The sequence below is a fragment of the Leptonychotes weddellii genome, chromosome 7 (genome assembly GCF_054177405.1).
Source record: "Leptonychotes weddellii isolate Sample4059 chromosome 7, ASM5417740v2, whole genome shotgun sequence".
Lineage (NCBI taxonomy): Eukaryota > Metazoa > Chordata > Mammalia > Carnivora > Phocidae > Leptonychotes > Leptonychotes weddellii.
In genome coordinates, this window is record NC_138375.1 from 110,012,945 (window position 1) to 110,037,803 (window position 24,859).

Genomic DNA, 24,859 nt, shown 5'->3' on the forward strand with positions numbered 1-24,859 from the left:
CTGTAATCTATCTCACATATCTACTGGGCCAAATAACACCATCAATTTTTCACACTGTTTTGAAGCCAAATTTGCTGTTTGGATTCTTAAAGGCATCTTGTATCCTGGTAAATATTTTTTTTTAATTTTTTTTTTAAAGATTTTATTTATTTATTTGAGAGAGAGAATGAGATAGAGAGAGAGCATGAGAGGGGGGAGGGTCAGAGGGAGAAGCAGACTCCCTGCCGAGCAGGGAGCCCGATGCGGGACTCGATCCTGGGACTCCAGGATTATGACCTGAGCCGAAGGCAGTTGCCCAACCAACTGAGCCACCCAGGCGCCCCTCCTGGTAAATATTTGACACCTGTTCTGTGCTGATTGATCTCAGCCTATCAATAACCACGGCTGTGGCTGGAGAGGCCCTTGTGGTTCTTACGATTGTAAGACGCCCCCCGCAAGAACCATAAGGAAACTCTGTGGGGGAAACAAAAACAAAAACAAAACTTTACTACTTACAGATACTGGAAATTATGTATGTGGCATAGCTGGGGCCAATGGCTAGCTCGCGGGGGTGGCGGGCAGGGGGGAAGAGAGGGGGGAGAGAGAGGAGAGCAAACACCTGCGGTTCTGCTTTTATTGGAGGCGAGAGCCTCATGGCCTCACTCTTTATTGGTGAATTTAAAACGTAAGAATGGGAATTTAAAGTGCAGGGAGAAAAAAAAAACTAGCTACCTGAAAGGTCAGGTATGGAAATCCACCAAGATAGGGGTGGAGGGCGGTGGCTGTCTCGAGGCCCGCAGTTACTTGACATAACCATCTTTGCAGGGGGTGCCTTTCTTAAAGTGAATGCCTCAGCAATCACAACTTAATTCAGGGGGCGCCTGGGTGGCTCAGTCGTTAAGCGTCTGCCTTCGGCTCAGGTCATGATCCCAGGGTCCTGGAATCGAGCCCTGCATCGGGCTCCTTGATCAGCGGTAAGCCTGCTTCTCCCTCTCCCATTCCCCCTGCTTGTGTTCCCTCTCTTGCTGTGTCTCTCTCTGTCAAATAAATAAATAAAATCTTTAAAAAAAAAAAGCTTAATTCAGGCAATTGCATAACAAAAAGAAAAGCCCGTTATCACTCAGCTTATGCTTCAACCCTAAGTCAGATCAGTTAAATCATAATTTCTGGTAGAAAAAAATGTGCAACTCTATGGTAATCAAAGACATACAAATTAAACCACAATGCTTTGCTTATCTTCTTTTCAAAGATGAGAAGGAATGATAATATCCATTAGGCAAGAAATTCTCATAAAGGGCTGGTAGGAGTGTACTGCATTTGCAGGGGCCTAGTTTGTAATATGCATAAAAGGTTTAATGTGCATATTTTTTTGCTTCTTAGTAATTCCACTTTTTGGAACCTATCCTGCAGGAATATTGGATTAATGTGCCAAACATGGTAGAAGAGTGTTCATTGTAGCACTGTTTACAGTGGTAAAAATATGCAAAACCTTTAATATCAATTAACAGGGACTGGTTAAATAAATTGTAGTTTAACCATGTCAGGAAATATATGCAAGTAATTTAAACGATGTATATGTATGTGGGAAAAAGCAAGTTACAGAAATAAGACTAGTACACATATATACAGAAAAATGCATCTTCTCATTCCTGGTGCTCCCCTCATGCAAAGGGGACTCAGAGTCACACTCTTAGCTTTTCTGTGCCCCGTGTTCACTCTGCCTCATGGGATTGGAATGACTTATTTTGATTGGCAATGTGGGAAAGAATAAACTATTAATACTTGACTCTGCCCCTTTGCCTCTTGGAAGTAGGCTGCCTGCTGGGATTACTGGTTCCCTTCTGCTCCTCCATGCTGTCTTTCCTGCCTGATACTGGGATGGAAACCCTGACTAACGTGGGGTTCAGTTAGTCCCTAAATTTGACATTCACACTGATCTCTGTCCTATAACTAACTCATCTTTATCATTAATGAAAGTAGCACTTTTGCCTTCTTATGCCATTCATTTGTTTTGTTTATCAATGTATTCATTACTCTGGACAAGGAAGAAGGCTGCTATTTATTGGGTCCTTTCAGCACCCAGTTATATATGCATTGAAAAGTTCATGGAAGTATAGCTTCCAAACTCTCAGTGGTACCTCTTTGTAGATACTGAACTTGATGCTTTCCAAATTCTAGGCTTCTGTATATTTTATTTTTAAGATATATATGTCTATATATAGAGAGAAAGATACATATATATAATTTTGTATTATTTTTACTTTCTCTTTAAAATTAATCAATATTGATATTTCCATTTTGAATAAAAAGAGAAATAACAATGATGTACTACTCTCTATATAAAATAAATATAGGGGCACCTGGGTGGCTCAGTCGGTTAAGCATCTGCCTTCGACTTAGGTCATGATCTCAGGATCGTGGGACTGAGCCCCATGTCAGGCTCCCTGCTCAGTGGGGAGCCTGCTTCTCCCTCTCTGTCTGCCCCTCCCCCCTGCTCGTGTGCACACACACTCTCTCAAATAAATAAATGAAATCTTAAAAAATAAAATAAAATAAATATGGCCACCTTAAATTATACTACTTATGGCTGTGAAGGGTATCATGAAATGGGTATTGTCATTCACTGCTGGTGGCCTCTGGTCTTGCAGTCCCTGGTAATAGAAGAATGACTCTGCTTTGTCACTTACTAGCTGTGACCTTGAATGAGACATTTCCCTTCCTCGGTTTTCTTGTTAAATAAGTTTCCTATAGGCCCTAACTTTCTAAGATTCTATACACTGATGTTTAGTTTACACTTGAGGAATATCAGTGGTCAGCAAGCTTTTAGAGTTGTCTCTAAATGTCTGATCTCCCCTTTTCTGGGAATTCTCTTTTTCATCTCCATCCCACTGGCCCATAGCTGATGGGACCACAGTTGACCACCAGACTCCAGGCAATCCAATCAGTTTTTCTCTCCATGAAGAATTTTAGAATGGGTATTTAGAAAAAGAAGGTAGGTTTTTGTGGACCACCAGAACTAAGGATAAATACATTTAGAAGCTGTGGAAAAGAAGAGAGAAACAATGGTCTGTAGAGATAGGGAAGAATGAAGCAGATTAAGAAAGATAATTAGAAAAGATGAAATTAAAAAAAAAAAAACAAAACAGTTCTGGCTTTATGGCCTCTGGGTCTCTTCTGGAGGCCCGGCTGCCTTCCCATTCTTGGTTTCAGTGAGACAACCTCTCTGTCTTTATAGTCAATTGTCCTTTTTAGCTTAATCTAGATGGATTTGGTTTAACTTGCGACCACAAATCTGTTCTACGGTGTACATCTCTGCCAACAGAATAGACCTGTCCCACAGCCCCTCTGTCCTCTCATTCCACATCTCTGCAAAGACAGTAACTGGATACTCCTATATTTCTGATGGAAGCTCTGCCTGTAGAAACCCACCTGCCTGCCCTCCAAGCACCCCCAGGCTAGATCTAGCACTGCTATTCCAGGTACTGCTCCCAAACCTGTGCTCCACACACCTATGTTCCCGAACTGGTTTACCAGACACCTGACTGGGCTCTGAGGTAGCTTTGCCCTTGTGAAAGGTATGAAAGGCAGTCGGAGGCTTCTAGACTCCCTTGCTCTTGGAGAGTGATCTGGAAAGTTACTGCAGTTGAGAGGAAGTGTGTATTTCATCTGGATAATGAATGCCATAGAAGCTGGAATAAACCTAAGGACTTGGGAGTGTTAATTCTTTCTTGAAAGGCTGATTTGTGTCAATAATTTAATTTTTTTTTTTTTATGATTTTATTTATTTGCGAGAGAGAGAATGAGAGACAGAGAGCATGAGAGGGAGGAGGGTCAGAGGGAGAAGCAGACTCCCTGCTGAGCAGGGAGCGCGATGCGGGACTCGATCCCGGGACTCCGGGATCATGAACCTGAGCCGAAGGCAGCCGCTTAACCGACTGAGCCACCCAGGCGCCCCTTATTCATTCATTTTTAAAAGCCACTTTTATTTTATTTATTTTTTTAAGATTTTATTTATTTATTTGAGAGAGAGAATGAGAGAGAGAGAGAGCACATGAGAGGGGGGAGGGTCAGAGGGAGAAGCAGACTCCCCGCCGAGCAGGGAGCCCGATGCGGGACTCCATCCCGGGACTCCGGGATCATGACCTGAGCCGAAGGCAGTCGCTTAACCAACTGAGCCACCCAGGCACCCTGATTTGTGTCAATAATTTAGTGAGGCAAGTCTTTCAAAGCTATGAGCCAGATGATTTTGTAACAGATTAACACATGAATGGCTACCTTGATCCTTGGCTGTCTCAGAGTCATTACTGATAAACAATTTATTTTTCTTAAAATGAAATCCGGTCCACAGGTACTAGGTTTGTATGTCTACTTCTCAGCTAAGATGTAACAACCTTGAAGACAATTGAACTGTTTTCTATGCAGTATTCAACCAGATGGTATTAATATATCGTAGACCCAAGCAAGTATTTGAATTGTCTTCTTTCATGTGTGCATCTCAGCCTATGATTGGATGAAGAAAAGTCTTTGGATGAAATGGAGCTCTCAAGAAATTATTTTGGGTAAGTAAATGAAAAATTTTTCTCACTTCTGTCTCTCTCTTGTGAATGTCTCTTCTGCTTTCGTCATTCATCTATATAAATAAAGCCATAATTTATTGCTGAGTACCAATACTGAGTATGGGTTCAGATGGAGGACTGTGGTTACTATGGAGGGAATCACATTAAGTTCCTAAAGGCCTTATAAAATTCCTCTTTGGGATACACCTAGACCAGGTTTTATAAAGCTCAGGTACTGAATTTATCATTGCACACAGGCGCCATTTTTTGTTTCTAGTAGCAAAAATCTGGATTAGCCTAAATATCCATTAATAAAGGAACAGGCAAATGCCTTATGACCTTGTGATCTGTCCATTATATGAAATTTGTATAGGAATTAAAAGGAGTGACTTAGAGTTAAACTGGAGAAGTCTCCATGTTACTGTAAGTGAAAAAAAAAAAGCTTTAGGGTAATGAGTGTGGTATTGTCTTTTTTTTAATTTGAAAAAGAAAACAATTACACTTATGCGTATGTGATACACATGTATCACATAAGTTTAATATTCTACCTTCTACCTAACTGGTTATGACAGTAAGGTTGTTATAGACCCCTCTTAGGCATAACTTCAAAGGGAGAAGAGCACCATGATCGTTGGCGGGTCTCCTTCCTAACTGTGAGTGTGTGTGCACATAGAGGAAAATGTGGAAAAACACACCTGAAAATATAGACATTGAATACCTGTGTGAGAGAGAACTGTAAGATTCTTTAATTTATAAAGAAGAACGTGTACTTTTATAATAAAAATTTAGTGTCACATAAAATTAAATCAAGTTAGGCTAGTGAAAGCCAAGCTTAAAAATGGGAGCTGTTTAATTAAGTCTCCTGTATGTTTATGCCTCAGTTGTCAATTTCTTTAGCTCTGCTTGAAGACCAGCTGCTGGCTGAGTGGTTGAATTGTTCATGTTCTTTGTGGATTGGTGATTCTCCAGTCACAGGATAATTGCATAACCTAACAAATTGCTGGGCTTTATGTTTTTCACTGCCTAATCGCCCTTATTTCTTTGTGCAGACTAGACTCCATGTTATGGAAGTAAATCTAGCAGTCAGTCTATGTCTTAACTTAAGCTCAGAGATAAACTCATAGACTTTTTTTGAAGCGAAACACTTTTTTTTTAAAGATTCTATTTATTTATTTGACAAAGAGAGACAGCGAGAGAGGGAACACAAGCAGAGGGAATGGGAGAGGGAGAAGCAGGCCTCCAGTGGAGCAGGGAGCCCAATGCGGGGCTCGATCCCAGGACCGTTGGATCATGACCTGAGCCGAAGGCAGACGCTTAATGACTGAGCCACCGAGGCGTCCGCGAAAGACTTTTAAGATTTCATGTTGCAGCAGGCATTTCCCCATGGATCAACCCCATGAGAAAATGGGAACCAAACAAACATTTTACCCAACTGGTTCTGACAATGGGGTTGTGATATACCTCTTTTAGGCACAACTTCAAAGGGAGAAGAGCACACTGCTCTATTTCCTAAAGCCCCCTGCTTCATTATAACAGAAGGGTCTGTGTGTGTACGTATGTCTGCATAAAATCAGAAGGGGCATCCCAGGTTGCAATTATATGTCCTGCTAGACAACAGCCAAGCTAATTCTGGGAGAAATTATGTGATCTGCTGCTTCTGCAAGGAGAGGAAACACATACAAAAAGTGATGAAACAGGGTCAAAGAGTGGCTAGCTTGCCATTTCTTAAGGAAGCTCTCGGGGCTTTCAAATCCTAAGGAAGCTTATCTGTAGTTTTTTGTGTGTTTGTTTTAGCATGCCTCTTGTTTTGGAGGTCTTAAAATCTAGATTTAACATTAGAATTGCTTTAGTGTTTGGTCAACTACGTTTGTGCTTTAGGATTGGGTTTTGAATTTATAAAACATAAAATACACTAATAGGACATTTTGGTGACTTAGAATCATACTTTAGCCTAAAAGCCAACAGTAAAGGCTCTGATACTCATTGAGGAACCTCATCCTTTCAAGTCAGGTGAATTGTAATTCTTCAAAAGAGTGAATCCTGCACTCTCTTTAAGACCCACATCAAGCAGCCTGGTGCTTAAGAGAGATAAACTTGGTTTGTTCCTGATTAGCTGTAGGACACTAGGCAAGTTTGTGGATCTTTGGTGTTTTGCCCATCTGCCAAAAGAAGTTGTTGGAGTTGACTCCAGTTTCTCTCACAAGCTGTTGCACTTAGGCTCATGTGGAATTTATATGCCAAGTGATTTCTAAGCCCTTTGGTCTCTGGCTTTCAGATCACTGATCATTGATATGGAACAGCTGTAAACAGACTGGTCCCTTGACCACTTAGAGACCTGATTATTATTCATGATAGAAGTAGGTAAAATGTTATGAAACTGACTTGACTACTTTTCCTTCAGAAGTGAGCAAAAATGTGAAGGAGTAAAAATATTTTTATTGCAAAGTTTAAGTTGACTTGTAATCCATCACTCACATTTTAATCAGTAGGAAAAGTGTCTTGAGTGTAATAGCTAAATTTCTGAAAAAAGATGAGATGGGGCACCTGGGTGGCTCAGTCGGTTGAGCGTCTGACTCTTGATTTAGGCTCAGGTCATGATCTCAGGGTTGTGAGATCAAGTCTCACGTTGGGCTCACTCTGGGCGTAGAGCCTGCTTAAGATTCTCTCTCATTCTCTCTGCCCCTCCCCCCCACCCTACTTCACCCCACACCCCACCTCTCACATGCACACATGCTCTCTCTCTCTAAAATAAATAAATGAATCTTAAAAAAAAGAAGGGTGAACAGGTGGAAGAAATCGATTATTAAGAATAGCAACTCTTTATTGAGCACTGTGGTGTGCCAGACATTGTGCTAATACTTTTTGAGATTCTTTTGCTCTATCTGCCCCACAAATCTGTAAGGTCCATACTATAATTATTCCCATTTGATAGATGATTAAACTGAGGCTGAACTACTGAGAGACACAATGGTTTGCCCAAGGGTCCCCAGCTAGTGAATGACAGAGCAATATTGGTTTCTTTCTTTCTTTCTTTCTTTTCTTTTTCTTTCTTTCTCTCTCTCTTTCCTTCCTTTTCCAGGTTTTTTTTTTTTTCAAGTTTTTATTTAAATTCCAGTTAGTTAATATATAGTGTAATATTAGTTTTTCTTTCTATGAGCAGAGTCACCATACATCCCTGTTTGCCCAGGATAGTCCCAGCTTACATCTTGTATCCTGATTATTATTTCCATCTCAAAAATGGATTCAACAACAAATTATATGGTCACTCTATCTCAGGGTTTTCCCATCCTGGCACTATTGACATTTGGGGCTGGAAAACTCTTTGTTGTGGCTGGCTGTCTTGTGTATTATAGGGTGCTTAGCAGCACCCTTGGCCTCTACCCATTAGATGCCAGCAGCACGCCCATCCAAGTACCAAAACCCCAAAAATGTCCCCAGAGGTTGCCAAATGTCCCCTGCGGAGCAAAACTGCTCCCAGGCGAGAACAACTGCTCATAAAATGTAACTACAGAAGGAAAATATAATCTATTTGTTGCGGAACACAGGCTGTGAACTGAACCTACCTCATACAGTGGCTAGCACACGGCCTGTACTCAATAGAAGTTTAATTCCTGCGGGCATTATTTGACTGCCCAATTGTGGAGAGGACAGAAGGCTAAGCAAGTAATGAATTAAGATGAGCGGAGGGCTCTAGTGATAAAAATTGGTTTGTTGCAATTCTTAATAGAGAAGGCTGAAACCGGGTGTTGGGAAGTGACCCAGAAGCTTCCTGGTTGCCCATTCTGGTCACATGGTGGAGTCTGAGTCTTGATTCCACTGGGTGTTTGGCCTTTAGTGCTGAACACAAAAGCCCGGGAGGTAGCCAGAAAGTGATACCGTGGAAGTCTCATACTGCAGACTTCCTTCAGTGACAACAGCTAATGATAATCAGCGTTCTATTTTTCTCCTACTCTTATACTTAGAAATGACCACCATCTCTTTCATACCACCATTTTCCATTTATTAGCAATAACAGAATAAATACCAATAGCACCAATTAAAAATGAATCCACATGACGTGTTTTATCCTTACAGCTGTAATAACTAGTAACTAACATGGACTGGAAAGCACTTTGCAAATGTAAAAAGTGCTGTACAGATACATTATAATTATCATCATTAATAAATTAGCCCGATTCTCCTAGTATTCAAAAGGCACGTAAGGTCAGATACATGGGTTCAATGGGGCAAAATGATCACAACCTACAATGTAGCAATGGTTCACATGTGCTGGCAACAAGTTTTACCCCATGCAATCCTGCAGAGCTGAAGTTACACACCCTTCAAAATATGGGAGAATGAAGCTAAAAGTAGACAAAACAGGCTTTTTTGGGAGATTTAATGTTTTTGTTTTAATAATAGACTCCTACCTCTTTTCTGATAACTTGGAAAAGATAAACTTCTAAATTGTACATTTTAACAAAATTAAAATTTCTTATCTAAGGTGACAGTAAATTTTATTCTTCTATATGAGCTGATATTCCAGATGTCATTAGAATTTCAAAGCATTCTGCGACTTCAGCGAGGTCAGATTGGTAAATTTTGTGCTTGCGTACCCTTAGGGAATAACTACGGTATTCATTCCAGAATTGTTACTAGAAAAAAACAGCTTTATCCATTCCCTTGCCAGCAGGAGTCTTGGCAAGGGACAGCTCTTGGCTGACCATAAATAAAATTCCTTGAATCACCAGTGTCTTGATTTAAGAAAGAAATTTTACTATGTCTTTCATACACAAAAGCTGATTAAACAATGGTTAAAAAAAACACTACTCCACTTTTTCACAGGTGTACAAAAGGAAATATAATGGAATTACATTCAACAATAAAGCTTAAAGTTCACTCTAGGTAATAGTTGCATTAACATTCACATACACAAGCACAGAGTAAGTATATTTCAGGAGTCTTATAATAGCATACAGCATACATATGGGAGATTGATTTCAGGTAACATCATAGGTGTTAGCAAGATTAGCAATTCAGAGTGTTCTAAAAAAGGCAAACTAAGCCAAAGAAAAGGTGTGGGCTAGCACACCAAGACAAACCACAGAATTCAAGGGTTAAAAAGTCGGCTCACTGTGTGTATGAGAAAACAATGATTTTTCTTCAATTTTGGGGTATTGATATAGTTGGCTAGAGAAGGTTGTGTATTCAAAGTGCACAGAATTGTTTCTTAGAAAAGAGAGAGAGAGAGATCCTTTTATTTAGTAATTAATACATGCAAGAGGCAGCCCCAGAGTGACCTGAAAGAGTAAAGCTGTGATTGGCAGGTGTCCAGTATAATACAGATGTTTCAGGCAATTCTCTTAAAGCACTTCTGTAGCAGCAACGTCATTTAAATGGCTGTAGACTGAATTCTCTTTTGAGGAGAGTTGAGGGGAACTGCAGTCATCATATTTCTCTTTAAAGATTTATAGTTATAGATTTTTCTCTTTTTTAAATAAATCTATCAAACAACAAACAGCATAAAGTGAGGTGTTGGGGTTTTCTTTCACGTTTGCTTTTGCATATGTGTTGGAAAAGGATCTGGCCTTTTCATAAACATTGTGTGCAAAAGAATTTGTAGTAAAGTGAGCACAAGGACATCCACAGCAAACACCTCAGATCTGCTTCGGTCACCCTGGTCGGCCCCATTCATTATTGAACTGTTGGCTTGGTGTAATGCGGGTTTTAGGGATCATGACACCACAGCCGACAGATTCGAGGCCTCCTAGAGCCTCGTCAGTGGGGGAGGGTGGCCACTGCCTCTTGAGTTGTAAGATTTAGACAGCCTGGTCCCTTTTCGTTTCACGATTCCCCCTGGATTGGCAACCCCCGCTGTTCCTTTGCCTTTCTTCCCAGCAGCCCTCCTCGTGCCAACTAAGTCTCATCTGGCCCCTCCCAGCCGATGTCCGGCGCTCACGCACCACCCGTGACCACACAAAGCCAGTGGCCACCGACACCCAAGCTGCTCAATCTCAAAGCCTGTGAGCCTGCCCTGCAAGTGTCATCAAGACAGCATCCCCGGAACACAGGGCAGAGAGTCCAACCTCTCACTGGCGGGACTGGGAAGCCTCTCCTTTTCGGCGGAGGAGAAAGGAAACTTGGGTCTGCTTTTTAGGTTCTGAAAACAAGCCAGAATGGAGAGAAAGAGTTAACACCAGACTTAGTAAAGCTTTTAAGACAAAACCTGTTCAATGTGATCTACACAGACGCAGGGCACTTTCTGCAGATTTCTGAGGTCTATAGGAGAGGGCTCATGGAGATAGGAGAAGGGCGTGGGCAGTTGCTACATGGGAGAGATTTGCCATTATTACAAAAACTGGCTAAGTGGCTTGTTTCCATGAGGTGACTTCACTGGTCACTGTTGTCAGTCGTGCTGTTCCCTTTCTCTTTTTTTTCCTGGGTCTTGTTACCCTTCTTCTTTTTCTTCTTTTTCTTGGTCTCCTCCTTTTTGCCGAAGGTTATGAAGTCACTTTTGTCAATTTGGCTGTTAGTAGGCTCCTGCCGGATGGAGATGATTGCAGGAGATCCTGGGATAATGAATTTGTCTGGCAACTCACCGGGACCAGATTGTTTGGGGTTGCCTGGTCCGTATTTAAAGGTCCAACTGTTGCTGTTGACACCAGCGCCGACTGGAGGGGACACCTCTCCGGCCTCCGGTTCTGAAAGACAGAACATCACAAGTCAGCAAGAGTCAACACACGCCTTCCAGGCCCTGTGAGTGGGCGGGAGACAGGGGAAGCTGCGCAGGCGAGCCTGGCGCCCTGAGAAAGCAGGGGTTCTTTCTTCAAGCCTGAGGGCAAGGTCAGAGTTTGGAAACGATCAGGACGGCAGATTTCCTCACCAGAGGGTCTGGAAATCTAATTTTCTAGTGACATACTTTTGGTTCCTTGGGAAGAATTTCCTAAAGAATGCGGTTGTGATTATTTTGCCTGAGAATAAGATGGGAAATGTACTAGATCAAAGCAGAATAGGCAATGAAAGAAGTAGGAATCAATTTAACCAAGGAGGTGAAAGACCTGTACTATGAACTCGAAAATATTTATGGAAGAAATCGAAGAAATGACACAAATAAATGGGAAGATATTCTGTGCTCATGGACTGGAAGAATTGATATGGTTATAGAGTCAATGTAATCCTTATCAAAATTCCAATGGCATTTTTCACAGAAATAGAACAAACATCTCAAAATTTGTATAGAACCACAAAGGACCCGAACTAGCCAAAGCAATCATGAGAAAAAAGAACAAGCCTGGAGGCATGCTTCCTGATTTCAAGCTATATTACAAAGCTATAGTCATCAAACAGTATAGTATTGGCATAAAAAAAGACACTTAGATCAATGGAACAGAATAGAGAACCCAGAAGTAAACCAACACATATATGGTCAATCAATTTACAACAAAGGAGGCAAGAATATACACTGGGGAGAGGGCAGTTTCTTCAGTAAGTGGTGTTGGGAAAACCGGACAGCTACATGCAAAAGAATGAAACTGGACCCCTGTCTTATACCACACGCGCAAATAAACTCAAAATGGATTAAAGACTCGAACATAAGACCTGAAAGCATAAAATTCCTAAAAGAAAACATAGGCAATAAGCTCCATGACATGAGTCTTTTTTAATCTGACACTAAAAGCAAAAGCGAAAAAAGCAAAGAGAAGCTATACTACATCTAAAAAGCTGCTGTCCAACAAATTAAACCATCAACAAAATGAAAAGGCAACCTACTGTAGGGGAGAAAATATTTATAAATTGTGTATCTGTTAAGTAGTTAATATCCAAAATATATGAAGAACTCTTACAACTCAACAGCAAAAATGCCTACAATCTGATTAAAAAATAGGCAGAAGATTTGAATAGACTTTTTTCCAAAGAAGACATACACTTGGCCAACAGGTACATGGAATGGTCGTTTTCCACTTGTCAGTATGGCAGTCATCAAAAAGACAAGTGTTGGTGAGGACATGGAGAAAGGGAACCCTTATGCACTGCTGGTGGGAACACAAACTGGTGTAGCCACTATGGAAAACAGTATGGGGGCTCCTCAAAAATTTAAAAATAGAAATACCATAAATCTAGTAACTGTACTTCTGGGTATTGATCCAAAGAAAACACTAGCTTGGGGCACCTGGGTGTTTACAGCCGGTTCAGCCTCCGACTCTTAGATCATGATCTCAGGGTGGTTGAGACTGAGCCCCATGTTGGGCTCTGCAATCGGCACGGACTGTGCTTAAGACTCTCTCTCCCTCTGCTCCTCCCCCAGCTCTCTCTCTCTCTCAAATAAATAAATCACAAAAAAATAAAATTAAAACACTAGCTTGAAAAGATAGGTGCACCCTGGGCGCCTTGGTGGCTCAGTTGTTAAGCGTCTGCCTTCGGCTCAGGTCATGATCCCAGGGTCCTGGGATCGAGCCCCGCATCGGGCTCCCTGCTCCGCGGGAAGCCTGCTTCTCCCTCTCCCACTCCCCCGCTTGTGTTCCTGCTCTCGCTAACTCTCTCTCTGTCAAATAAATAAATAAAATCTTTTTTTTAAAAAAGAAAAGATAGGTGCATCCCTATGTTCACTGCAGTGTTATTTACATAGCCAAGATATGGAAACAACCAAGGTGTCCATAGATGGATGAATGGATAAAGAAAATGTAAATATTGTAAAAATGAGTAAAGAAAATCTGATTTAAAATGGTGTCAGGAAGGGCATCTGGCTGGCTCAGTCCCTGGAGCATGAGACTCTCCATCTCCGGGTGGTGAGTTCAAGCCCCAGGTTGCAGGTAGAGCTTACGTTAAAAAAAGGAGTCAGGAAGCCCTAAGCGGGGAACACTCTCGCATATACCACTCCTAGCAGCCTGCACTACCAGCCGGAAGAAGGAAGGTAATTCTTAACTTGACAAAGAGAGATACTTTTCACATAGGAATTTTATCTCCTGCTTTTTTTTTTTTTAAAAAAAGGACAATCTCTCCCTGTCCTAGCAACAACGCACTAACCACAACCTGAAGCCAAAGAGAAACCACCACAATCTCAGACTCTTGTTCTTTTCCAAAGAACTTTTTTTAGAGGGGGAGAGGCAGAGGGAAAGGAAGTGAGAGAATCTCAAGCAGACTCCCCAGAGAGCGTGGAACTGGATGCCGGGCTCAATCCCACAACCCTGAGATCATGACCTGAGCGGAAATCAAGAGTCATACACTTAACCGACTGAGCCACCCATGCGCCCCCCCAAAGAACTTTTGTTCGAAACAGCCCTCCCCAATTTCCTCCTAAAACCTAATAAGAGGTGACCTTTCCTTTGTCTCTTTGGACTTGCCTGTGGTTTGTCATAACTTGCTTGTCCCAAATTGCAATTCCTCTGCTATTCCCTAATAAACTCATTTTGCTGGTAAAATAACTGGCTCTTTTATTTTTAGGTTTGACAATCTATATAATGGAATATTATTTGGCCATAAAAAGAATGCAATCTTGCCATTTGCAACAACATGGATGAACTCTCAGGGCATTATTCTAAGCAAAATAAGTCAGAAAAAGACAAATACTGTATGATCTCACTTATATGTGGAATCTAAAAAACAACCACAGTAACAAAACCAAAACCAAAAAGCCAAGCTCACTGATACAGAGGACAGACTGGTGGAGGCCTGAGGCAGGAAGGCGACAGGTGTGGGCAAAATGGGTAAAGGAGGGGCGCCTGGGTGGCTCAGTTGGTTAAGCAACTGCCTTCGGCTCAGGTCATGATCCTGGAGTCCTGGGATCGAGTCCCGCATCGGGCTCCCTGCTCAGCAGGGAGTCTGCTTCTCCCTCTGACCCTCCCCCCTCTCATGCTCACTCTATCTCATTCTCTCTCTCAAATAAATAAATAAAATCTTAAAAAAAAAAAAATAAAAAAAAAATGGGTAAAGGAGGTCAAAAAGTACAGACTTCCAGTTATAAATTAGTAAGTCATGGTGATGATAGTTAATAATACTGTATTGCATATTTGAAAGCGACTAAGAGAGTAGATCTTCAAGTTCTCATCACACACAAAAAATTCTTTTGTAACTGTATAGTGACATGTCAACTCGACTTAATGTGATCATTTTACAACGTATACAAATATCAAATCATTATACTGTATACCTGAAACTAATATAATGTTATATGTCTATACTTCAGTAAAAAAAAAAAAAATTATTAAAGAGAATCTCTTTCAAAAAAAGAAACAAAAAACCACAAGACCTGAGGTTCTACGAGCTGTTGTAAAGAGGGCATTCCCTGGAGCAATTAGTGTTGTTAACTTTTTTTAGCCTTTCTACACTGAAAGACGCCCTGGGCATTTGTTCTTGTAAACACCACTGAAATACCTGAATCTCATTTGAAGTCAGGGACCATACTACTGTTTCTCCAGCCACTTCTCAGGGCCTCTGGGGTCTCAAGTTTGCTGTCATAATTTTCAAAATGGAGGTTTCGATAATGCTGGTAAACAGAAGAGGCAGCTGAATAAGTAGACGATGCCCCCCAAACTAAGAACTGCCAAGGGATTGCAGAACATTTGTCTGCAATTATACTCAAAGTGCTTTAATTGTCTTCAGGTGATGGGGAAAAACCTACACAAGAGGTACATGATGCAGTTTCAGATGTGAAAAGAAGGAGAAGAATATGCTAATTCTTAGCATGTGAATTAGAGAACATTTTGGCTACACATGTATTTTGACACCTACTCTGTCCAAAACAAAGGATAAATTAGTTGAATCCTAAAAATAAATAAATTATTTGATCCTAACTGTATCACCGTAACCCTGAAGGCCCAGCACAGGAGAAGATCCTGTTGTAAATATGCGTCTATTTGGGCAAAGCACTGGGAGTCAACCTTACTTTCCAAACCCAGTCTCCCCCCTCAGTGTGCTCAGCGTCTAGTTGGGACAGACATTCAAGTGATTATAAGGCAACTGGATAAATGCAATGACCAACGTGCATGTGAAATGTTTTTGGGATTCCAGAGAAAATTATTAATTATACTTGAGAAAGTCAAAGGAGATTCCAGAGGAGAGAGGAAATTTGGAGTGAGACTGGGGGAAATTATTATGCATCCACAGGGGTTTTTGATGCAAGACTTTCCCAAGAGTCCAGCCGGAAGACACACTGACTTCTAGAAGAGTAGAGGTCAGAGCTAGAGAGGAAGAGTAATGATCTGTCTGGGCAAAGTAATCCCAGTGGCCATGACATTGAAACCCTTTGACATCATAGTAGCGTTCTCGTATCTGACACTGCTCCTTCGGTGGAATCATGAAAAGTTCTGCCAGAGAAACTGTTAGTGTTTGATTGCAGTTTGGGATTCTCTACATCTGCTCTTTCCATCTCCTGACCTAGCACTTCCCTGCCTCTTCTAATCTGGCATCCGTAAGCACTACTTTTATAACAGTGCTCATGTCAAGCCCACTAATCACGTTATTGTCAAAGCCAGTGGTCACAATTTAGTCTGTGCTGTCGTGAACCCCTCAGCGGCATTTGTCAGTCCCTTCTGGAGACACTGGGTTTTACGAGTTCCCTGTCCTGACCTTTCTCTGTTGGCCCTAGACCTTCTTCTCTTCTTTCTCTTCACTCCTGTCGGGATCTCAGCCATGTCCATGGGCATCCACACTGTCCAAATATGCTGATGAGACACAGATTTCTATCTAGAGCCCCTCTTATCCCTCTGTGCTCCAGTCTCATGTCTCCAAATGCCTATCCCATATCTCCTTTGGAAAGCCTCATGGAGCATCTCAAGCAGAAGGAACTCCTGATTCCTCTCATCTAGTCCTTTCTACATCTCTCCAGTCTCAATAACTGGTACTCCAGCCAGCAACTTAATGCTCCAGCCAGCAACTTCAGAGCCATTCTCCATATATCATCCATTGATACCTGTCGTTCCTGCCTCCTAAATACACCTTGACTTTGTCCTCTTCTCCCCGTTTGAACTGTCACTATCTTTTTCCTGAGAACACCATTATCCCGAATGTGAATTACAGCAAGAGCCCCTCGTTCAGTCTTCCCTCCAGTCCTCCACCCGGGAGCCGGAGTTCTCTTCACTCCTTAAGTCTTTCCTCCTTTTTAAAAAACTGAAGTATAACATACATACAGTAAAATCCTTCAAAAATAGAAACCAGATTACATCACTCCCTTGCTTAAAATTATTCAGAAGCGTTCTACTGCCTTAACAACAACAAAAAAAGGCAAACTCCTTAACATGGTGTATAAAGGCCTGCAATAATCTGATCTTTTTTATTCTCCAATCTCATCTACAAGTCTCCCTCTTACCACACGGGCCTTCTTTCAGTTCCTCAAACACCCCTTGGGATTGTTTTTGCCTCAAGTTCTGTACAGTTTCCTTTTGTCTAGAATGATCTCCCCTCCATTCTTAGCGTGACTCCTCATTCTTCAAGTCCGTGCTTAACTGTAACTCCGCGGCAGAGGCCTTTTCTGACCCTCCTAGCCAAGCAGCGACCCCTTCGCCTCCATCTGACACTGTAACATTCACAGAGGCAGAAAACATATCTGTTTTATTCACCACGACACAGCCAACATCTAGCACAATTCCTGGCCCCTAACAGGTGTTTAATAAATACTTGCTAGGTGGATGAATGAAAAGACTGGTATGAGAAGTGGTAGCCACCCTGGCAGATCAGCAGCTCTCTGCTTATTGCACTTCTGCTGCCCTTAAAGACAGCGAAGTCACGTGTGGAAAGTGCTAAGCCTGATCGCCCGCTCGATGTGACAGCCCAAGAAGCTGAATCACATATGGGCAACTATGTATGGCGCAGCTCTTGGGACCAGGAAGGCAGGTTAAGAATATTGCAAATTTAGTCCAAGCACCAGCAAGCAGGAGGGAAACAAAGCAAGAACCTTTTTTCTCTCCCCCAAATCCCCTTCCCTACACCATGCTTCCCCTGGTGGAGCTTCATCTATAGCTCTTCGGACACAGGGCCATAGATGCTTTTCCTCCGGGACTAAGACTAATTTCTTTGAGCCATCTAAGATAAATCAGCACTTGAGTTCAGCCAGAACCTACCTGTTTACCTTTAAAATGCAGGCCCTGTCCCTGAGAGAACGGAAACAAAAGCAAGACTGGTATGCAAAAGCCTGGCATTTGGCATCTAGGAGAACTGGGTTTCAGTACCACTCCACAGTCCTTGAGTTGCTCTCACATAGCCCAGGATGGAAATTCTTTCCAACCACAGCCAGGACTCTGCGTGAGGCCTCAGGACTGTCATCTGGAGATGCTGAGCTCAGAGATATCTTTATCTTGCAGAATTAAAGGACATTAATGGCCCTGCCTGTTGGCCGACTGAGTCCCTCACAGCAGGACTGCTAAGAGTTAATGAGCTGCTTTTACATGTCATTGAGCTTCTCGGCCTTTGCTGGGAGTCTTGGTTGGTCTGACTCAGCCTTAAACTCCAAGAAGCAATCAGAGAGATCCATTCCGGTGCATCTCCCTCTTATCCAGTTTCTGCAGAGCAGAACGAAATCTGATTTGTCGAGTCTCTCACAGACCATTGTGACTCACCTGTTCTGGTTGATGTGTAAGCAAACATCTCTGGGGGCTCATTCAGGTGAAATAATAGCTTCAGGATCTGACAAACAACATTTACTGACCTCCTAATCTCCAGTACTAGAGACCCTTGGCCGGCTTTGCCTATAAAATGCTGGGACTTTGGGGGCTGAAGCAAGGAGAGACTCCCCTTTCAAGAAGATGAGAAAGGAAAAGACACCAGGACTAGTACCAGCAAATAGTTCATTAAGGGAATGTTTCCTCATTTGGTGCTGCTTCCCTTCCCCCTCCTGTGACTTCCCACAAATCCCTCTTCTCTGGTCCCAGGGGATTTAGCTCACTGGCAAGGACAAGACTGACAGGTAGTCAAGACTCTGTTAGAGCCCAGGAAGAGGACTTCGGGTACACATCAAGAAGGCGGGGGGCTGGATTCTTAGGCAGAGCCCTTTCCTGACATTCAGATTACAACCCAGTGGGATTTAAAAGCGTTAATAGCATATAATCATAATTACAGTAAATGGCTTTGCTTTTTTTTTTTTTATTGGCTGATTTCTCCACCATAGGTAGGAATACATTTAAAAATCAGAACAACATACATATTTTTAAAAATGTGTATAGATCTGCAACTTAAAAAACTGCCCTCTGGAGGTAACTGGCCACTACACTTAATCCTATAAGTCACTTCAGACACCTCCCCCCTTAGGCACTGCCCAGGGTCTTTCTGGCAACACTCCCCCACTTTCCTCTTTTCTGCTAAAGGAACTCTGGCCAGAGTTTGCTCAGGGACTGGGAATGAGTGGGCTGGAGTCTGAGCCAATGTAGATGCTGGGGAAGGTCCTGAAAATGGTGAAGCAAATGCCAGACTTGTAAACTCACCCCCAATCCCTATTCTGAACTGCTCTGGACAATCAACTAAGACCAGCACAGCGTTTTTCTGATTTACACTGATCCTCCCTGAAAGAACAACACCAAGTTATTTTGACCAAGGATAGTGTTTTCAGAAAAGCTCTTGGAGGGGGCACAGGCTGGAGGATGTGGAAGAGTAACTGAATTCTCTTTTCCTCCGTTCATCTTGCTTTGTTCTTCTGAACTTAAGAGCTTGCCCTGACTCTCTCACTTAATAGTACTAAGTCCTGGGCAGTTTACATGAATATTTCTGAACTACGGTTTCCTCATCCATAAAATGGAGATGATCACCTTCCTGTCACACCACAAGATTATGGTTGTATTTTACATTTACTGGGATCTTCCTATGTGCGTGGCACTGGGCTAAGCAGATCTGCATGCAATAAAATTTTTGCTCCTCACAAGAACCATAGGAAGTAAATATTGCCAATATCCGTGTCTGTTTTATAGATATATCTTTTTTTTATAAATGAAGAAACGAAGGACCAATGGTCTTGAGGTTACTAACTGGCAGAGCCTAGGACCGGATGGAATCTAGGCAGCCTCACTCCACCCCATCCTGAGCTGTATATGAAGACCCTTGGATAACCCTGAAGCATTATACAAATGTAGCAATTACTTTGATTCTATTTGTTTTGCCATCATTCGGGAGACAGAGATGCAGGCAGGAACCTCTAAGCTAGAATCAGCAGAAAGGAGTGGAGGCTGGGGGAGGGGCACGGATGCAGGAGTGACAAGCTCAGGAAAATCGCAGCCCATTCTGCAGGTTTCAGCCTTCCTCTTCCCTCCCCATTCATCCCTTTGTTGCCGTCTTTGGGATTTTGGTCCTAAAGTTAATAAAGAGCTTCCAGAAAACCCATCATTTTGATTAAAGCCCAGGCTATCTTGCCAGACAGCAATCTGGAGCCTGCCTCCCGCCCACTCTGCTAGGTCAGTGCAGCCAGCAAAGGCTATTAAATGATTCCAGCCATTTCCGGCCCAGCCAGACAGCTCCCCTGGATTGCTCCCAGCCAGACAGCTCCCCTGGATTGCTCGGGCTCTGGCTCGGGCTGCTGCTGCTGCCTCTGGCTGCCCAGGGGGGAAAGCCAGAGCACAGATGGTTCTGCGGATTCTGGGTTTGCAGGTGAACATCCAGGCTTTCTGTGTAGGGGACACCCTGCTTCTCCCCCTCCTTGACTCCTCTCCACACCCGAGCCAGCCACTGCAGCTCAAGCAGCTCCGAATTGGTTTGTACCCTCCTGGTTTTGAGCAACCATTTCATGTGTCTCTCTCTCTCTCAGTCGTGTGTGTGTGTGTGTGTGTGTGCGCGCGCGCGCACGCGCGTGTGCGTGTGTAGCAGAACTTGGCAGATTGTAGAATCATACACGCTCAGCCTGAGCAAAAGGCAAAACCCATCCACCACCAAACCTGTGGAAAGACCAGGCTGTACAGCATCCCTGGCTCCTTCCCCACCCCCATCCTACCATCTGTGGGGCTTGTGGGCAGCTTGAACAAGCTCCGCCTCCTCTTGCTCACTCAGCCTTTATGAATCAGGCAATGTTAATCTGAGTAATTACAGCCCACAAATCACAGGACAACTGCAGTCTGCAACCCAAATCCTGTCCAGGATCAGAGAGAGGGGGAGAAAGCTCAAGCCACCTGGGATAGCATTTCCACCATTTCCTCACGCTTCTTAGATCTTCAAATGACAGTGGAGAGATTTTTCCATGGAAACAAGACAATGTACAAAGATACTAAGACATTAGGCTCTATAATCAGAATAGTAGGTTTAAATATGGCTATACCATATAAATTATGTGATGTTTAGCAAATCATTTAATATCTCAGTTTTCATGTGAAAAGGAGATAATATATCTCTTTATATATTTATATATGTATATATATATGTATGTATATTTATATATGGAAACTCATATATATGTATATATCCCTTATATACACACATACATACACACACATATATGTATATAGAAAAGGGTTTCCATATTATAGGTAAGGAAACTGAAAGCATAATTTACAGCAAGGTGATTTGCCCTAAATCACACAGGGTTTGGTAATAAAGCTGAAAAATTCTTGCACGGATTCCCCAGCTCAGTAATCGATGTGTTATTATTATTTTAATTCTGTGAAGCCTTGACTATGAGGGAGGAGAGAGAGTTGAGCTCATTCACAGACCTAGCATTCTGACCCCTAGAGTAGCTGGGAGGGGGTGCTATGAGTGTAATGGGAGACAGGCTGATCTGAATCCACTCCCCAGGGGCTGCCACTCCCGGGTGTTCCACCTCCTTTGGGGGTGGGGGTGGGAGGGTCTGCGTGATCTGGAAGGAGATTTTGTGGCTATTTGTTGCCTCGGGCCACAGCTGGGCTAATTTTCAGTAATCTTGGAGCGGAAGAGATAAATACAGTGGCATATTTTTAAAGCCACAGCTCTTGCTTTGTGCCCAAAATAACTCTACCATTTCTAGGTTAAGAGTATAAAGACATCATGTGCTGTGAACCCAGATTCAAAAACTGGAATGGCTGGTTTCAAATCTTCCAAGCTCTCCATAGTCAGCTACAAAAAAAAAAAAAAAATTCTTTCCATGACCCCCTAACCCAGCAGGGCTCAAACTACAAGGTTTTCTGTACCTTATTCCTGGTTGCTAGAGTCCGCCACAGTCCAAAGGGCAATTTCCCCTTATAGCCTTCTTCTTAAATTGCCCCCAGCCTCAGCAGGCTGTTAAAACCTAGAGGTAGCAGAAGGCTTAAAATGAAGGTTTGGGGGACACACACACAGATTGGAGTTGGAATCTCAGCTTTATCACTTATTTGTTGTGCAACCTTAAGCGAGTCACTTGGCCTCTCAGCCCGCATTCTTTCATATGTAAAATAGAGATAACAATATCCATCTAATGGGACCGTGCGCATTAAGAAGACACAACGGTCGTAAATCACACAGAACAATGCCTGGCATGCAGAACACGAAATAGAGGATAGGTATTACTACAATGTAGCATTCCTCTGAGGAACCGGACTCCCCACAGACCTCTGCACCAACAATTTATTCTTAGATGCAGTACTTCCAGGAACTCTCTTTTCCAGAGGCCCTCTTCCCATCTGGCTCTGCCCCTCCCAGGGATCATTAAAGAAGTCTAGCTGTGAAGTTTTCCAACTTAGAACTGGTTGCTGGGTAGGGAGCCATTCTCCAGAGCCCTCGGAGGCTGGCGGGAAGGAGGCAGCTTGGACGCAGTGGACCACCCAACGGATGAGGCATCAAAAGCCTTGGGTTCAAATTGCAGCTCTACCATTCTGCTTTCCACTCTTTTCTACTACCCCAACTTGTGGTTTCTTTACCCGTAACACGGACACAGTAGCCACCTCCGAGAGGCACGGTTATGCAACTAAACATCTTTATTATGGACAATAAATAAGACATTGTGCTAGGAACTAGGGACAGGGATATGAATAATATTAGGACATTGAGCCCTGCTCTCAAAGAGTTAAAGCGCAGAAAAAGGCAAATGAATAAATACAATATTGTTTTAAGTGAAAGGGGACTTCCACTGCCTCTACCGTGACCTCAGTCGGTACTTTCTGATTAAGTTCTTCCTTCCAGCTTATCTTTCCCAGTGGTCAAAGCGGCCGTGATGGAACTGTAACTGCCCCCTCAAGCATTAACTAAGGCCCTGACTCCAGTTAGACCCTGCGTGATTGACCCCAACACAGTGAGCCACCTGACCTTTATTGCCCAGCACATGTACCCACCGACCTTTGTCCCACTGGAGACAGCAGCATTTTGGAGACAGTCTTTGAGACACTAGTCTGTTGTCCTCCCGGCGTTGGCCTCCCGGAAATAAATTCCTTTCTGGTTTCCCCATCCCTCGTCTCTCTGCCTTTGGATTTTGTCAGCAGCGAGTGACGAACCTGGTCTGTTTGGGACACCCAGGGCCGGGTGCTCCTGTACCCTTGGGCCCCAGGTGATAAACGAATTTTTTTTTTAAGATTTTATTTTTAAGTAATCTCTACACCCAACATGGGGCTTGAACTCATAACTCCGAGATAAGAGTTGCATGCTCTTTCAACTGGGCCAGCCAGGCACCCCTGAATGTTTTTTGCTTATTAAAAAAAAGTAGGTTTTCAAAAAGCAAAATAAGGAATAAACAAGGTAGAGAAACTTTGGCAAAGAGATGGCATTAAACTTTCTAGAGACAGTTAAGAGCACTAGCTCAGAAGTTAAAGAACCCTGTTTCAGATCTTGTCCCCACCATTAACTAGACAGATACATCGGGACCTTACTGAACCCTAGGTACCTCAATTTCCTAGCCATTAAAATGGGTATAATAATAGACTTATCTCTGGGGGTGGTTATACAGAGTAAAGGGGATATTACATGTAAAGTACTTAGAACAGTGCCTGGCTTAAGTAAACAAAACAGCTTAAGTGCTCAATATGGGTAAGCTATTACCATTTTTATTCACAAGCAAATTGTCTCCTATTTCTGCTCCAGTATTCTCAAGCCTGAGGGCTAAATCCCTTGCTGGTGGGATCATTAACTTAAGTGATATAGTGACATACAGTACTAGCTAGGGGTGAAGGTCAGAGGGAAGTGTAAAACAAATGCAGTCCAATCCTAGATAGGAGCATGCCAAGTAACCCAGTAACCACACTTTCTGTAGTGCATAAGATATATGTATAAGAATGTACATTGCTTTGTTTAAAAAACATGGATAAATAAATAATATAGGCATACAACACACTATGTCCTTATTAAAAAAAAATGAGGTGGGTCTATACGGACTGACTCGAAAAGGTGCTTGTTAAAAAACAGCTATATATTGGTATGTGTAACATCTCATTTTGCTTTTTGAAAACCTACTTTTTTTTAATAAGCAAAAAACATTCAGGGGCGCCTGGCTGGCTCAGTTGAATTATGTGATTAAAAATTATTTTGAGGGCGGGGCGCCTGGGTGGCTCAGTCGTTAAGCGTCTGCCTTCGGCTCAGGTCATGGTCCCAGGGTCCTGGGATGGAGCCCCGCGTCGGGCTACCTGCTCAGCGAGAAGCCTGCTTCTCCCTCTCCCACTCCCCCTGCTTGTGTTCCCTCTCTCGCTGTCTCTCTCTCTGTCAAATAAATAAATAAAATCTTAAAAAAAAAATTATTTTGAGGGTGCCTGGGTGGCTCAGTTGGTTAGGCAACTGCCTTCGGCTCAGGTCATGATCAAGTCCCGCATCAGGCTCCCTGCTGGGCAGGGCATCTGCTTCTCCCTCTGATCCTCCCCCCCTCATGCTCGCACTCTCTCCCTCTCTCTCATTCTCTCTCTCAAATAAATAAATAAATAAAATGTTTAGAAAAATTATTTTGAAAAATATTTGGAAGAGCGAATCCTAGTGTAAACGATGGACTCTGGGTGATAGTGCATGTCCTCGTAGGTTCATCAAATGTAACAAATGCACACTGTGGTGCTGGGTAGCAATAGTGGGGAATGCTGTGCGGGTGTGGGGATGGGGCCGGATGGGGACTCTCTGTACTTCCCACTCAATTTTTCTGTTGAACCTAAAACTGCTCTAAAAAATTGAGTCTGTTAACTTAAAAAAATATTTTGAGGACACACACAAAACTGTTACCAGTGGCTGCCTCACTAAAGGGAAGTGGGGTTGAGGGAAATGAATCTTTTCATGCAAATGATGCTGTATTGTTTAATATTCATATCAACAATATAATTACATGTTGTTTTATTATACAGTACTTTGAATTTTATATTTATTAAAAACCTGGGGGAGGGGCGCCTGGGTGGCTCAGTCATTGAGCATCTGCCTTCGGCTCAGGTCGTGGTCCCCGAGTCCTGGGATTGAGCCCCACATCCGGCTCCCTGCTCAGCAGGGAGCCTGCTTCTCCCTCTGCTCCTCACCCCACTCTCATCCTCTCT

General features: G+C 42.8%; 1 protein-coding gene across 2 annotated transcripts in view; it reads right to left on the reverse strand.

The window, feature by feature from the left end:
* Nucleotides 1-9,269: 9,269 nt before the first annotated feature.
* Nucleotides 9,270-24,859, reverse strand: part of PCDHAC2 (protocadherin alpha subfamily C, 2) — a 47,579-nt gene continuing 31,989 nt past the window's right edge. Inside the window, exons 4-5 of one of the 2 annotated variants that reach the window (XM_081826955.1) lie at nucleotides 11,114-11,215; nucleotides 9,270-10,674 (exon numbers count right to left, since the gene is read on the reverse strand). In XM_081826955.1, coding sequence (XP_081683081.1) covers nucleotides 10,604-10,674; nucleotides 11,114-11,215 — 173 coding nt within the window. In that variant the 3' untranslated portion in view covers nucleotides 9,270-10,603. Of the gene's footprint in view, nucleotides 11,216-24,859 lie in introns of both variants that reach the window. The other variant, XM_006731476.3, reaches the window with a different exon arrangement.